Genomic DNA, 17,410 nt, shown 5'->3' with positions numbered 1-17,410 from the left:
AAGCGAGAACCACACTCACAAGATGTAGCCGACAGAGCAAAGCGGCGGACTTGCCATCGGCTGCAGAAGCGAGAACCACACTCACAAGATGGCACTTGACAGCGAGTTCTATGAAGAGAGGCCCAACTCAGGAGGAGATGCCAGCAATGTGAGCCCACGCAATAGACGGCTCTGAAAAAGGGGATACGACAATCGCCGACGGCATCGTGCGGGATCGGAGGTTCACCAAGAAGATAAAGATGAGTCCCTGAACCCCTAATCGTCGCATATCACTATGCGACGGATGGAGGATTTATGGAAAACAACGACTAACAGGAGTAGCAGAAATGCTCAACCAACCCCGGCCTCACCGAAGCAATGCCTAACGGCGGATACCGGTGAGTGTCCGAATGGGGTGGAGTAGGAAAAAAAAAAACACACACACACACACACACATACATACAGACATTTGTTGGTAATTCAATGTAGTTTCCAAATATATAAACCAAATTGTCCTACGAGGTCTGGTTCAAAATCTCGTTTTCGAGCCTATCACAGAGCTTCCTCTATGAGGAAGCAAAATTACTATTTTATTACCATTGCAAAAATTATTAGATTTTTTTCTCAAAAACTATTGAGCTCAGAGGAAAAATCGTAGATTGTTTCAGAAATATCCTCATCTTTCGTTCAATTCGTGCAATAATCTCTCATTGCTAAAAAAACCATAACTGCACGCGCTTAAAATTATACTAGGGCGGACCATTTAGTGAATCAAATGTTTCAACAAATGCTAAATAAATCATATTATAAAAACAATTCTTTTATTTATGATGTAGACGATTTTCAGACTTCAATGCTTTTATTAAAAAGGTTAGTATATTAATTTAACAATAATTGTTAAGGGAGCGCGTCAATTAGATCGACCTCTGGTAGCTCGCCGCGACATCTCGACCCTGACAGCTCGACCAAGCGACAGCTCGATCTCGAAAAAATTAATAGTATATTTCTCAACGGGTGCACATATGGTTTTTTAGCAAAACGAGGGATTATAGCACGAGCCGAAGGCGATTCCTGTAACGAGTTTTGTTAAAAAACCATATCTGCACCAATTTGAGATACTATTTTTTCCTACGAGAGCCTAAAATTAGCGGCAAAGTTGCGTATTTTAGGTTAGAGTGGGGAAAATTTTTTTTCTTTGCTATCGGTATTACTTGTGTATCGTTTCTTCGTTCGTTTATAATTATCGTTTATAATTATAACGTGTTTCAATTAATATTACATTGATGGCCTATATTAAACAGGGTGTCACAAAAGTATGAAAACCTCCGAAAAGCGGGCTAAATATGCGAAGAAATTAAATCAAAAATCTCATATCCGACGTATTTTTTGATGGGGAATTTGATGGTGACCTTGGATTTGACCTTGAAAATAACTTCAAAGCTACATCGACCCAAAAATCGATTTATTTTTTATTGCAAATTTGAAAATAGCGGAAAATTTTACGTAAAAACATGTATTTTGTTTTTTTTCAAGGTCATTTTAAGGGCGGCACAGACTCAAATAAAACCCCGATTTAACCTAAATTTAAGCTCAAGTAAGAACTTTATTTTCTAACTGCAGCGACCTCAAAATTACCTTGAACAAAAAACAAAATACAGTCGTAGCCCAAAATTACAATGACAGACGATTATAATTTTATTAAGGGATACTTATATCTAATTACATGAGTTCTATTTTTCTACTTAAACTACTTAACGTACTGCTGGCGACTCTGTGGTGTGAACGATGTCTCGCTGTATCCTAATGATTGAAGTGGATGCTCGGTGACCACTATGACCGCTCGTCTCAAATGACCGAATCCTCTGGTTGCGTAGTGTGGCCCGTACTGGCTATACTCTTACTCTCGCCACTCGCTATCACGCACAGATATCTCTGACTTTATGACAAATGCATAAGTCGATTTAACAAAGTCCTCGCACTGACGCTCGTTTGTCGAAGTTTCAATACGATTTAATACAAGTCTGATTAATATAATATCGCGGTACAAAGTGACGTGAGCTCTGCACACCGAATAAGATGATAGTCGAATCGCCTCGAGGCCTTCGCGGGCCTTCAATATGTACTCTGAGTTTCTACACGGTTTTTTGGGGGAGATGAACGATCTGCGCCCGCTCGTACGTGAGAATCGGACGACATATATTTTTATTAGCTAGCAGATTAAGTTCGTTGCTCTTCGAGTTAAATTGACAACGCCTTATCTCAGCATTGGTCTCTATCGAGATATTTAGATTTTGAATCTGCTTTATATCTTAGAGGAGGTGTTTGATTTACAGTGTATTGCAAGTATTTTCTCTCGATTTCTCCAATTTTCATAGCTTTGTTTTTCATGTCATCTGATTCCCTAGTTCGAGCCAGCGCAGTCGCTTGCTGAGCGATCTCTCACGCTTGCTGTTACGTTGAAATACTCTTTCTATAATTATATTTATTTTTCTTATTATAATTATTTATTTTTAATAAGTCACGAAAGACATGACACTAGAGCTTAATTTTAGGTTAAATCGGGGTTTTATTTGAACCTGTAACGCTCTTAAAATAACCTTGGAAAAAAAATAAAAAACATATTTTAACGTAAAATTTTCCGCTCTTTTCAAATTTGCAATAAATAATAGGGGTTTCCATTTAAAAAATCGATTTTTGGGTCACTACAGTTTTGAGGTTAAGTTCAAGGTCAAATTCAAGGTCGCCATTGGATTCCGTATCAAAAAATACGTCGGATATGAGGTTTTTGATTTATTTTCTCCGCATATTAAGCCCGCTTTTAGGAGGTTTCCATATTTTTGTGACACCCTGTATATCATGTTTTGAGTAACATTACTGCGTTGCTAATCGTTCTTTACACATTCTGATTTTTATAAATTTTTTATTGCATGTACTTAATTTTTTTTTCTTTAATGTCAACTTGTAACGAGTCTAGTTGTCAGGGTCGAGATGTCGCGTATTCGAGTTGTCCACGAGCGAATTGTTGCAGGTCGAGTTGTCATTCGAGTTGACGCGGGGGCGAAGAGTCGTAGATTGTTAATGTACAATCAATGACTTCATTAGTATTATTCGAAAACGGATTTTACCAGTAAATAAATGTCCTAAACCAATTAATAAATATCTCCGAACTAGTGAATGAATGTGGGATCTTGCAAATTTAATAATCGAATATAATGTAACCATTTATAAAATAATATCGGTTACATTGAAAAATTTACATTAAGGATGTTCCCTCAGACCAGACCGACAAATTTGGGCATATGTCTAAAAAAAATCTGAAAAAATTCATACGCGTTCCTTGACAAATTCTAAGACTTTTTGTTCTTTTAAAATTTTTCGTAGAGTTCATGCTTATTGAGATAAAAAATCGCAAAGATTTATTGCTTGAAATTGTTTAAATTTGAATCGTTTATAGCTCGTGAACAATAGATTTTAGAGAAAATTTGCAAGAGCACATTTTTGTTTAAAATGACCCTAAAAACCTTATCAAGTGGGTTTCAGGTCAAAAAGTTTAAATTTTTATTTTTGCAATGTTTTTACATCAACTTTTCTCAAAAACTGTTAGGTCAAGTTTTTCTAGTTTTTGAGCTATGTTTTAGAACATACTGAACAATCATCTCCTAGTTTTTGAAAAGATTTTATCGATGCGTTTTTTTATAATCACACAAAATAGCGTCTTTTCGACACGCTAGCATAGGGATCCCATGTTAAAGTACCGAACTTTGATTAATTATATTTCGGACATGGTTGGGTTAAATTTCCTGAAATTTCTCACAGATATGAAAAACACTGTCAATAATATGTGCTTAAAATTTCAATATCCTTTATTGATAGTCATTTTATTGAGGGAACTACCTTAAGTAGCTTACTTTTGGTAGCTCAACTTTGATGATTGTGAAAATCTTTGAAGAATTATCGATTCTTGTCGCTTAGACTCGATGAATTCATAATCTTTGCCACGAAAAAATCGCAGAATGCCTATTCTATTACTTGGTAAAGCATTGATTATGTTTTTTTTACTCAATGTGTAGATTGAATGGTTTTATGCACTACCATGTAATATAAATAGATTTACTGATAAAAAATGGTTTTAATTCAAATAAAACTGTTGATGATGAAAGTGCTGCTGCCCAAGATAACATAAATGGTTATTAAAAAACCTATTATCACAATATTCATTATTTAATTAATCTAATATACCATTCATTTACTGATGGTTTTTCATTCACTGAACAGTTGACCCTATTGAAATTTGACTGATTTTCTCGAAGATTATCAAAAAAAGTATTAAAATCTATATTCCATTCGATTTTTCGAGAAATGTTTATTAACGTACAAAGAAACATAATTAATATATGGAAAATTTAATCGATATCTTACCAATGCTTTTTGGCCAGTTGTTACTGTAAAGTCTGGGCAGAATAGAAGATCCTAAAACATCATTATATCTCAATTAATTTTTATTAACGTAACATTTTAACGAAAGTATACGTACGAAAATAGCGTTCAACAATGACTCAGCCAGTGGATTAGTTTCTTTTAAATTATTCACTGGAGTATGTGACCAAAAAAAATCTTTCCAATTCGGATGCTCCAATATATAAGGTAATATTCGAACTAGTAATCGACAACAATTTAGAGCAGTAATTTGATCATGCTGTGTTCGACAGCTAGAATCAACTGACTGAACCAATTTCTCAACTGCTTTGTGGCACAGAGTAGCCAAATTTTGTGGAACTTCATCCCTGAGTTTCCGAATTTCTGATGCTGGTATTAAAGCAAAAAAATCTTGGGCACTGCTTGTACTTTCTGACCAAAACTGATCCCAAAAAACATTTTCAGAATCACTTATAACCTAAATCAGTAATAGAACAGAAGTATTTCAATACATTATAAAATGAATAGTACATGAGTAAAAAATACACTTTGTTGTAATATTTCATCTATAAATAATATCATGATTTTCTAATGGCATTGCTTTCATTCCTACTTTTCTATCCGAAATTGTCTAAAAATGTACAATCGTATTTTGCAGTTGCTGCAAATTGCACATGAATGAATCAAACTGTATATTATAATTTTTTAATGTGGAAAAATCGATTTTCAAATGCATAATGCCAAAATAATAATTATTTAAATGTGCAACCCAAATAATATCATGCTTTGGAGTAAATATTAATAACCTGTTTATATGACTTTCTATCTATATCCACTAAAATCTATCTTTTATTTCAGATTTAGCTTTTTCACAGAACTGCCATAAAACTTTTTGAGATACATACTTTCCTAACAGATTACGAATCACACAAAGAAGACAGAAGAAGATTTTTTCTTGGTGTGCAGGTGTACTGGACCGTGTTGTCACTCTCAGGTGAAAATATAACTCTAGATCTGAAATAAGATCTCATTCCAGAGCTGATACCAGATCTGACCCTAGATCTAGAGTAAGATCTTGAGCAGGATCTTGCATATCCCTTGATAATCGACCTCAGAACTTACTTTAAGAAGCCGCGTATAAGGAGGTATGCCTGTATTAGAAAACCGTTAATATTTAACTAGAAAACGCGATCAGTTACCGAGAGAAACGCCGTGTACGTTGTAATAGTGAGTCATTTAAAGTTCGTGATATACAGAGTTGAATGTCTAAGTCAGACCACGTCGATCAATATTGCGGGTAAATTTACCCTAAGCCCTTTATTCAAGGAGTGGTGTGTGTGTATTTTTTTTTTCTACTCCACCCCATTCGGACACTCACTGGAAACCGTCGTTAAACATTACTTCGGTGGGGACTCTATAGAGCTTCTCTGCTACATCTGTGTCTTTTCCGTACATCCCCCGTCCATCTTACGGCTCGCACCGTCCCTTGACGGCTCGCACCGTCGGAAAGTCGCCAAATATGATACCCCTGACATTCGTCATCAGGTCGCCAGTGAGTATGGGGTCGAGAACGATAACATCTCGTTCTCTTCGATCACGATCTCCTGGTGGGGTATTTGGTCCGCTGCTTCTGCCGCGAGTCTGTGCGGACTCGGATTGAGCAAATGTTTGGATTCCATCACGTTCAGAGCTCTCCGTGGTTCGTACATGAATTGGCTCCGGTGGAATGAAATGACCATGCACATCAGTGGTTATACAGGTATTAACTCTGCAGGTCAAAGAGAAGGCATATGGTAGCCTTGACATCATCTCGCGCACATCTTTTGGAGAACGTGGTCTCCCACCATCTAAGACGGCACCACGAAATAAAGCTGCGTCCGAGCACTTCCATCGCTCGGGCAGATAGAGTTTTAGTGGGTATTCCCTCACCGACGCAAATCGGTTAAGGGTGAGTCCCACACACGGGAGGGTTCGGGGTTGATTTCAACTCAAACCTCCTTACGGTGCGTAACGTATTTCTCTATCTATAAAAAAAAAAAAATGATTAGGGCTTCGGAAACCAGAAACGTCGTTTTCGTCTTTTTCTTATAGCATCGTCCAGAATGTTTTTACACCTCTTGCACCTCTTGTCTCAGTCTAGTGACGACTGATTGCGCAAAAGACGCTATCGCCAGCCAATTACGTGCGGTCTCGAGCATAAGTCGAATGATGTTTTCTGGCTCGATTTCTTCTTGTAGGACTTGTTGAAGTCTCTCCCTCTCTTCGTGGAATCGCGGGCAGCGATTAGGGCAGCGACAGAGTTTACACTCTGCAACTGCCAAGACGGCTTGAATTGAACTTTTACAAAAGTTCGTTAGCTTTCGAATGGTAGCCTTGAAAAGGCTGGTAACCGAAAGGAGTTACAGAGTTTACACTCTGCAATTGACAAGACGGTTAGTTTTGATCTTTAGCAAAAGTTCGAGGTCTTTCGAGGTCCTACGAGAGGTAGTCCTGAAAAAGACCGGGGCCGAGTTGGCGTGTACAAGTTCCAAATTGTTTAGTTGGCGAGTGATGTGGATCGAGTGGTCACCGAGAACCAATGCTGTTCTGGAGTCAACTCTGCAACGGAAGGCTGGAAATCCCGTCGACCTCGTAGTCTTGGCGGTGATGACTCTGCGATGAATCTGACTTGGCCTTGCTGATCAGTTGCGGCCGGAAGGTCCAGGCTGCACTCGCTGAGCGACCGAATTCGAAAAGACCGAGGCTTGAAGTGGCCGATACTTAAGCCCTGGTGGGGATAAGTAGCTTGTGGGTGTCTGCGCTGCGCCACCTAGCGGTCACTAGTGAAGCTTCTCAGTGTAGAAGTGGAAAGGAGGCTTGGAGAGGAGCGAGAAATAATAAGATTGAGTATTATACTTCGCGCCTCTTCCTTCGGAGATCAGATGCTAGTACCCTCGATGTGACCAGCAATACCACACATTCAAAGCAAAAAAGTTGCACGCAACTGCCACTGCATTGCGCATAACGCCGTGCGAGCCTCATTCCTTTTTTGTGTGTCGGCGAAATCACACGTATAAGCAAATACGTGAGTTAAACTCCACAGTGCGAGTGATTCTACTTTACGTAGAGAAAAAGATCATCGTTTAACTTCAACTTCATGAGTTTCGCCGTAGCATCGAAGGAAAAGAAAACGGAAATCAGCAGTTGAGTCGTCACGTCGATCGACGTGTGCACACATCGTGCATAGTTCAACGTCTCAGTGTTGCAGCAGAGTTCACGTATATGAGTGTTTTTTGTGTTATGTATGTGTGTTTTTTTTTTTTTTTTTTTTATATTTATAGTGCTTGCGCCCGTTAGGGCATTGCACTTATTTTAATTTCAATATTAATTAGAAGTTACAGAAAATCTTTACAGATGTGCAAATTATAGAAACTAAAGTGTAACAATTCACTAAGCTAGGAAAAGGGAAAACGGTTAGTTCTTGTTACACTCTGATCCCACACTCGTCGAAGAAGCCGCAAATGATCTGGCAGGCCAAGATGTTCGGCCGCGCCAGCAAGCTTTCCACGTTGTACGGGGGAAACAGTTTGTTCTTAATTAGCTCCCTGATCATTTTCTTCCTCTGAGCCTCTAGTAGTCCGCAATTCCACAAGACGTGATTGAGGCTCTCCTCCTCATGGCCACACCTGCAGCGGGGGTCCGAGATTATGTTTTTCCTCTCCAAAAACTCCGCGAGACTGGTGTGGTTAGCCCTCATCCTGTTCACCCTCGTGATAGTCCGCCGGGGGAGCTTGGACTCCCTGAACCACGGCACCGCGGTCTCGCTATGTCACACGTCGAAGTAGGTCTTGCCTTTCGATTGACTGTCGGTCTTGTTTGCTGTCTCGGTGTTTTGTCTCGCTTCTTGGGCGAATTCCGCTGCCAGTTTTGACCAGAGGACATGAGACCCACGAGGGGGCTCCGACAGAGTTGCCTCCCTCGCTAGGGCGTCCGCCTCCTCGTTGCCCTCCAGGCCTATGTGTTGCGTTTCTGGACAAATGATGAGGGTAAAACAAAAAACGATGGCACCCTTTCAATTATATGAGACAATTTATTGAAGAAAACGTATTATTATGCGTGGAGAACAAAAACTTGTATCAATGTGAATTCCGTACAATGTTGCGTCGGTCGCGGCTCAAAGCAAAGAGAGCAGCGCTCGGTCGCCACCGCAGCCCCGGAATAGTCAAGCGTACAAAAATTCTGATATAGCATACTAGGCGCGAAAATGTGACTGCTGTCTAATCTTAGAATCTCGAACATCCTCCCACCTTGAGAAAATGGGAATTTTCCAACACAGATTACAAATTTAATAAGACTCAAGCTTACGAAAAATAAACGTGAATGAATAATAAGAAATTAATTATATCTATTTGGCATCTTGATTAATCTTCCACTCTTGGTTCTTCTTTCTTGAAGTGAAGTAGATTTATTCTGGACAGGCTCCTTCAACGGTGAATCTCCGAGGTCGATTTCGTCCTTCTTATGATTATCCGACTCAGCATCTTGTATCTTATCTTGCATCGAGTCATTAACCATGACAAACGGAGAGCTTTCCAGCAATATTAATCATTGTAGAGGTCGAATCAATTCGCCATTGGCCGTCCTCAATCTTGCGATTCGTGGCACACAGTCCTTACCGGGCACGATGTCGGTCACCCGAGCGAGTTGCCAATCCAGCCGTTTTTGATTGTCGCTGGCCACAAGCACAACATCTCCAGGCTTCACAGTTGCAAGATTGTGTGTCGTTTTGGAGTGCCTCGCGAGTTGGCCCAGATACTCGTCTCGGAAGCGACGTCTCAACTCTTGTCGTAGCCGTTGCCGATATCTCATGTGACGACCAAAAGATATATTTTCCAAATGGTCGAGATCAGGTGCACCTTCAAACTCTGTTCCTTTGATCAACAGCCCGGGTGAAATGGCTATTAATTGTTCGTTGTCCTTGTCTTGAGATATTGGTCGAGAGTTTACAATTGCTTCACATTCACATAGAATAGTGCTCATTTCTTCGAATGAGACGTGCGTCTTCTTGAGGGTCCTTTTTAATAAATCCTTTATGATTCTGATTAGGCGCTCCCACCATCCACCCCACCATGGTGCGGATGGGGGGTTGAATTTCCATTTGATCTGGCTCGTCGCTACAAGTGACTTAAATTTTTCCCAATTTATTTTTGCCAGCATGTTCGACGCACCAACAAAATTAGTCCCATTGTCGACGCAAATTTCTCGTGGCCGACGTCGACGTGCTATGAAACGTCTGAGTGCTTCAAAGAATCCATCAGTGCTTAATGTGGATACCAACTCTAAGTGGACAGCCCGGTATACGGCACAGGTGAAGAGACATACCCAAGCTTTTCTTCCATCCTTTAAGTATAAGGGCCCCGCATAGTCTATTCCGACGACCTCGAACATATCAGCATCACGAACGCGATGCTCCGGTAAGCACGCTGGTGGCGTCTGGAGAACCTTGGCAGTATAGCGACGACAAACAACACAACTGTTGATCACTGCGCGCACGACTCTTCGGCACGTCAAAATCCACGTCGTCTCTCTCAATGCTGCGATTGTCGTGCTGATTCCGGCATGCTTCAATTGGATGTGCGTGTGTTCGATGAATAACTTTACCAGAGGGTGTTTTGGGTCCAAAAGCACGGGAAATCGGAATCCATAACTATCGTCACGGTTGCTGACAAGGCTTTTGCTTCTCAATAACCCTTGATCATCGACGTACACATTTAAATTTTTTAGTCGCGCATCCGATGCTTTCAATGCTGACTCCTTTTGTGACAATCGGAATAACGTTTTTTCTGCAAGCTCATAATCTTCTGCGTGAATGTTTCCCTTTCGTCGATCTTGCTCACTTGATCGCGAATTATGTTTGAAACGTAACATCCACGTTAGCATACGAACGACTTGGTTGTATTTCAAAAATCTTCTTAAATACCAAGGCGACTCATCTGGTTTTGATGAAATATTTGTACAGTTTGCAACGCAATCCACTTCGGAACCAACTACAGTATCGGTCACCTTTTTCCCACTTTTGCTCAGCTCAGAATTTACTAGCTCTTCGTTGACTGTGAGTGCTTCGCAAGGCCACTCCGATTCTGCAAGCTTTAACCAAGCTGGTCCATTCCACCATTGCGATTCGACAAGTTGAGACACAGAACAGCCACGCGAGGGGAGGTCCGCAGGATTTAACTCGCCAGGTACATGATGCCACGCCGCAACATCAGTGAGCTCTCGGATTTCTTGCACTCTGTTCCAAATAAATCTCGACCACTGCTTATTTCTTGTAATCCACGACAGCGTCGTAGTGGAATCGCTCCAAAAGAACTCTTGTGCTTGCGAAAGCTCCAACGTTTTTCGCGCAGTACTCATCAATCTCGCTCCGAGTGTCGCAGCCAACATTTCCATGCGTGGAATAGATACTTTCTTATTCGGTGCCACTCGTGCCTTTGCTTGTATTAAATGAACATTAGCGTCGCCTTGCGATGTCGGTATTCTTATGAACAGAGCAGCGGCGTAGGCGTATTTACTAGCGTCGACAAACATATGCAACTGGGCGCTATTTTCTTGCACACCTTCGAAAATCCAGCGTTTAATTTTGAGTTCAGCAAGCCGTGAAAGTTGAGACTGCCATTTGGTGAATTCCATTGCCACTTCATGCGGCACCTCTGTGTCCCAAGCGAGATTTTTACTCCACAATTGTTGTAGCAGTAACTTTGGACACAACAAAGTCGGACAAGCCCAGCCCAGTGGATCAAAGATCTTGTGTGCGGTGGACAATATTTTTCTTTTTGTCAGTGGCTGTTTTATTTCACCTGCAAAACATGCATTTATTAATAAACAATCGTTTCTTTTGTCCCAAATGAGACCTAAAATAGAACTCTTCGATTTTTCTGCGTCGTCGTGTGTACGTTCCCAGCCTCGTAGATCAAAGCCAGCACGCAGCATAACTTCGGTGGCCGTGCTTCGAAATTTCGACTCTTCTTCGGGCGATTGAACACTTGCAACACAGTTGTCGACATAAAAGGATTTCTTGAGTTTCTTGATAATTTCTTCTTCCTCGTTAGAAGCGGAATTCTTCAAAGCACTGTCCAAATGAAGTTCTATAGTAGCTCCCAACAGAAAAGGGCTACTGTTCACACCGAATACTACTCGTCGATGTCTGTAAACAATCATTTCATGTGGACTGTCCCTTTTCCACCACAGAAATTTTAAGACGTCTCTGTCTGCTGGAGTTACTTCTATTTGCAAAAAAGCCTTTTTAATGTCGGCTGCTACGCCTATCTTATTCCTTATAAAACGCAAGAGTATGTTTGTTATGAGTTCTATCGAATTAGGTCCAGTTTCCAAGCATTGGTTTAGAGAAGGTCCATCATTGCAGCTTGCAGATGCATCGAAGACTGGACGTATGCGTGTTGACCTGCTTTCTTTCACTACATGCCTACGTGGCAAATAGTACCCTGAATTTTCTATCTTGTTGTCAGATATGTGTTCTATTATGCCATCGCTTAACCAGCTATCAAATACTGCCTGGTAGTCATCGTACAAATGCTCATCATGTAGTTTTGACACCAGTCTCACTAGGCGCTTCTCTACGCTAGCTCTGTTGTTGCTCAAATGTGGGTGGTTTTCCTTCCATGGTAAGCGAACCTCGTACCTCCCCTCCTCGTTGAGTCTTGTAGTCTCTTGAAATTGTCTCACAACCTTGGCTTGATGAGCTTCTTTGGACAATGTCTCAACAGGATCCCTAATTCCTAGTACGTCAAGATCCCAGAGATCAGTTATTTTTGCATTTTCACTAAACATGGTGAAAACAGCCAACGTTGCATCGCTATGAGAACTTTGTTCACTTGTGCTGTCTTTTCCAAGCAGCACCCAGCCTAATTTTGTTTATACAGCAGTAGGACCTTGTTCTGTTTGGTGTATTTTTCCTGTGTACAGACGTCCTGCTATATCAGCTCCAATCAATAGAGAAATAGGCTCACTGACGTTATCATGTACGTAAACGCCAGCATCACTCAACGACTGACACCACATGTCCCCTTTTACTGCTGGAAGATCACGACAGATTCTCTTCTCATCATAAGCAGTGATATGACACTCATATTTGTCATTCAAATTACTGACCACTAGCTTATATTCTGTATGCAGACGAGGGCTCGTCTCTGTGCCACCAAACAACAAATGTACCATAGTCTGTTCGTTTACTTTTACAAGACCTAACCTCTTTGCCAAGTTGCCAAGTACATATGTTCTATGCGAGCCAGGATCTATTAAAGCGCGCAACACAATTTCATTATCTGGGCCGCGTAATTTAACTTGCAGTATCATCAAATGCACATCTGTGTCGAGTGATATATTATTGCATGATACTGTCAACTTATCGACTACCTTTTCTGCTTCGTTGCTGCTGCTCTGCGCCTTATCACGATTCATAACTTGCTTACACATCAACAATACGTGCCTGCGACTGCACCACGCACACTTGACTTTTGACTTGCAATACTTCGCAGCGTGGTTAGGTTTTAGACACACGTAACATACTCGATGTTCTCTCGCAATGGATTGTCTTACGTCGAAAGACATTTGTTTGGCTTTTTCGCATTCCGCGTTGCTGTGCGTACCTTGACAAAAAATGCAAACGTTGAATTTGCTCTCCTCTGTGGCAAGTAGACCGGCCGCCGTTGCTATGTTTTTCTTCGAATTTGATGACGGTTGAAATGGCTTTTTTGACGACTTATCTACTGACGTGTTTTGCTCCGAAGGGACATCGAAACCTACTTTTGCCATTGTTATTCTCTCCTCTTTTTGTACCTCGTCACCGAGAAACTTCATTAGACTTTCTAATCTTTCTTGCGTATTGTTGCCGTTGTCGCTTCTACGTTGCCACACTCGAAGTATATCAACCGGCAGTGCAGACTCTACAAGTGGGAACAACATGGCTGCACACATAGCCGTTGTCACTCCGAGCGTCTCGAGCGCACGTAATTGTGTCTTTAGCTTATCGTATATTGTCACTAACGAGTCCTGTGACTTATTTATGACCAACTTTAGTAATTCGCGCACATAAATTTCCACGAGCAGATCGTCACGTCCAAAACGCGTCTTCAAACTGTCGACCACTTTCTCATAATTCTCGGAAGAGGGCGGGTAGCTATTTGCTACTTCGCTGGCTCGCGAACCTTCTACCATGCTCTGGAGTAGATACTGGAATTTTTCCTCGTTAGACAGCTTCGTATCTTCATGAATTTTCTTGAAAATGCTCCAAAACTGTAGCCACTCTCTTGGATCGCCGTTGAATTTTTTCAATTCGATTTTCGGCAACTTAAATTTGACTGCCTGATTTTGGCTGCTCGTGTTCTGGGTAGGAGAGGAATTTCTCTGAAGCTGTTGCTGAGCTGAAGAAATGTAACGCAGGCACACGACTTTTGTTGTTTCGAATCTCACTTTGTATTCATCGGCACTTTCCATTTCTCTTGTGATATCGTCATCACTGGTTTTCTCGTCTATCAATGCACTGATTATTTCTTTATCGAGTAAGTTCATTTCCTTGGCTCGTTCAGTTAACACGTTTAAGAATGCTTCCACTGATGTAGCGCTAGGCACGGTAACTTCCATCTCGGCCTTCAGTGCATTATAAGTTTTTGTAAAAGCTGTACGCTGAATACCTCTGGTTTTCTTCAATTTCTCTACGGTGGCCATTTTGACTCAGTGTTTATCGTTTCTCACCACTTGCACACAAAAGTCACGCACAAAATGTCCAGTCACGGTCGCCAGAATGTTGCGTTTCTGGACAAATGATGAGGGTAGAACAAAAAAAGATGGCACCCTTTCAATTATATGAGACAATTTATTGAAGAAAACGTATTATTATGCGTGGAGAACAAAAACTTGTATCAATGTGAATTCCGTACAATGTTGCGTTGGTCGCGGCTCAAAGCAAAGAAAGCAGCGCTCGGTCGCCACCGCAGCGCCGGAATAGTCAAGCGTACAAAAATTCTGATATAGCATACTAGGCGCGAAAATTTGACTGCTGTCTAATCTTAGAATCTCGAACACTATGTGTGACGGGACCCATAGCAGTTCCGCCTCTTTTTTCCGGGAACCATCCAAGAGAGCGGAGATTTTTCTTCGTATTTCTAGTATGAGCCCCATTGTACCCTTGCATGAACGGAGTGAGCCAACGCCGAGTAGGGCGCTGAGAGAGTCGGAGACAATCACAAACTTGTCCCCGTCCAGTCCTGCAATATACTCCAGGGCTCCGATGATGGCGTTGCACTCCGCGGTGAAGATGGAACTGCTTGGGCTCAAGCTTCCTGCCGTGCGCTGTTCATCCTTTGGACAGTAAAACGCATATCGCCTTTCACCTTGCTTCCGTCCGTGTAGATTGACGTGGCTCTCCTCGACTCTATTCATTCCTTTAGCACGCGATCGGGGTCTGGTGATATTTTTATTTCCTGTCCGAGCGAGACATTTGTTGTCGCTGAATACAGCAGAGTATTGTAGCTGTTGTTGTATGGGTCGAATCGCTCTCCTGAGCGAATTCGAAAGTCAGCGTGTGTTAGTGATAGTGATAATGAACAACACTTACTCTAAGAGCACGAGGCTTCGTTATTTATGAGGTGTGCGAGTTTACCCTCGCCCTCAAGAAGCCATGCTCGGTGACGACGAGAGGTTATAACCTCTCACAGCGTATGCTCTGTTTACATACGCATCTCGTATGAGATAATTTTTCGTCACCACATTATCCAGCGGCGTTTGCCCGACGACACGTATATTTCATACACGTAAATTCGATGCATCGCACAGGTTCTAACCTGGCGATTCGTATAATATACATTATACGTGAGCATCTTACGCATCGCTTAGGCGCTTACCTGTCAATGCAGTACATTTCGTCGCCCCAGCGCAGGAAGGTATCTATTTCCAAGCTGTAGAAAGAAGGATACTTACTCGCGCGCAGAGGCAAAAAGGTATCTAACTCGAGCGCAGCGGCAAAAAGGTATCTAATTCGAGCGAGAAGCAAAAAAGTAGCTTATTCAAACGAAATGGCAAGAAAGTTTTGACGCGCTGAATTTAGGTTGGCAATGCAGCCGTAAATGATAAAATTTTGTTTTGTATTAGAGCAAAAAAGAGAAAAAAACGATTGATCAAGTGTAATGATTTTCATCCATTTGTAATGCGAGCAAAAAAATCAATCTCACCATGATTTCGACTCAATTTGCCACTTATGGAGAACTTTCTATGTTCGGAGAGGAAAGTAGAAGTTATCGGCTTTACATAACTTTGAATTAAATGTTGAATGTTGAATGTTGAAACAAAATTTTACTATTTACGGCTGCGTTGCCAACCTAAATTCAGCGCGTCAAAACTTTCTTGCCACTTCGTTTGAATAAGCTACTTTTTTGCTTCTCTCTCGAATTAGATACCTTTTTGCCGCTGTGCTCGAGTTAGATACCTTTTTGCCTCTGCGCGCGAGTAAGTATTCTTCTTGTTACAGCTTGGAAATAGATATCTTCCTGCGCTGGGGCGACGATTTGATGTACACACATAACAATGCATCGCGCAGGTACTAAACTGGCGATTCGTATAATATACATTTAGTCAAGACCCCAGGGGCGCCCCCGTATGAAAAAATATTCCAATAGAATGTTTTCGTTGTTTCTTGTGGAAAATGGTCGTCTGAATCCGAATCTGCATGTTGGTCAACCGGAAAATGGTCGGAAAATTTTTTAAACAATTTTTTTCAAACAAATTGCACAAATTTGAAATTTTCCACCCAAAACTAATTTTTTTAGGTTTTCGGGGTCATTTGAAACAATAAAGTACTCTTGTGTTTTTTCTCTAAAAATTGATATTTTTCGAGATATTTAACATTGAAATTTCGAAAAAACGCGAAAATGGCTGTTTTCAACCCTCTCTAAAAGGGTTAACAATTATGAATTTTCATGTTGGCGATAGTCCTAGATTATCTTTATATCTTCATTAATGAAGTAAAGAAACGAAAATTTGCAAAACTTACTTGTTAAGCTATGGTTTTTGGACTTAAATGATAGGCGCGCGTATACGTGTATACGTGTATACACAGCGGCCATACGCTCACGGCGCTCACACAGCGTATACACGTATACGCGCGCCTATCATTCAAGTCCAAAAACCATAGCTTAACAATTAAGTTTTGCGAATTTTCGTTTCTTTACTTCATTAATGAAGATATAAAGATCTTTTTTTTTTCTTTTTTTTTACATTTATAGTGCTTGCACCCATTGGGGTATTGCACTCACTTTATTTACCGCTAGTTAAGCTTACACGTTACATATTATTGTAAAAAAAATACAAGCGCATACATAGGCTCGGTTCTAGCGCCTTCACACTCGGATCACGCATGCGTCCAAGAATCCGCAGATGATCTTGCAGGCCGCTATGTTGGGTCGCGCCAGCAAGCTCTCCGCGTTGAACGGCGGAAACAGCTTCATCTTCCTTAGTCTCTCCATCATGATCTCTCTTTGTGGCTCCAGGAGACCGCAGTTCCACAGGACATGATTCAGGCTCTCCTCTTCGCAACTACACCTGCAGCGGGGATCAGAAATGATGTTCTTTCTCTCCAGTGATTCCGCGAGACAGGTGTGATTAGCTCTCATCCTGTTAATCATGACAATGGTTTTTTGGAGGAGCCCAGTTCCGCAGAACCACGGCGTCGCCCGGTCGTTGTGGAACAACTCGAAGTAGGTCCTGCCTTTCTCGCGGCCATCCATCTTATTCTTCGCCTTGGTGTTTTTTCTTGCTGCCCCGGAAAATTCGGCCGCCAGGTCCGAGTACCGAACAAAGGACGCTCGGGGGGGTTCACTCAGGGTAGCCGTCCTCGCTAGGGCGTCGACTTCTTCGTTGCCCTCTAGGCCTATGTGCGACGGAATCCACAGAAGCTCGACCTCCTTTTCTTTGAATGCCGCCGGAGAGTGCGGCAGCATAAAGATAATCTAGGACTATCGCCAAC

At 41.5% G+C, this 17,410-nt stretch overlaps 1 protein-coding gene across 2 annotated transcripts in view; it reads right to left on the bottom strand.

Moving 5' to 3' along the window:
- LOC106657841 (protein HID1) overlaps window positions 1-17,410 on the bottom strand; it is an 84,646-nt gene that overhangs the window by 57,764 nt on the left and 9,472 nt on the right. For both annotated transcript variants that reach the window (XM_014379524.2, XM_014379523.1), the window contains exons 3-4: window positions 4,514-4,873; window positions 4,399-4,449 (exon numbers count right to left, since the gene is read on the bottom strand). In XM_014379524.2, the coding sequence (XP_014235010.1) occupies window positions 4,399-4,449; window positions 4,514-4,873 (411 nt within the window). The remainder of the gene's footprint in view (window positions 1-4,398; window positions 4,450-4,513; window positions 4,874-17,410) is intronic.

Source organism: Trichogramma pretiosum, unplaced genomic scaffold (genome assembly GCF_000599845.2).
Source record: "Trichogramma pretiosum strain Unisexual culture from Peru unplaced genomic scaffold, Tpre_2.0 scaffold67, whole genome shotgun sequence".
Lineage (NCBI taxonomy): Eukaryota > Metazoa > Arthropoda > Insecta > Hymenoptera > Trichogrammatidae > Trichogramma > Trichogramma pretiosum.
This window is presented reverse-complemented; position numbering and strand designations above follow the sequence as displayed.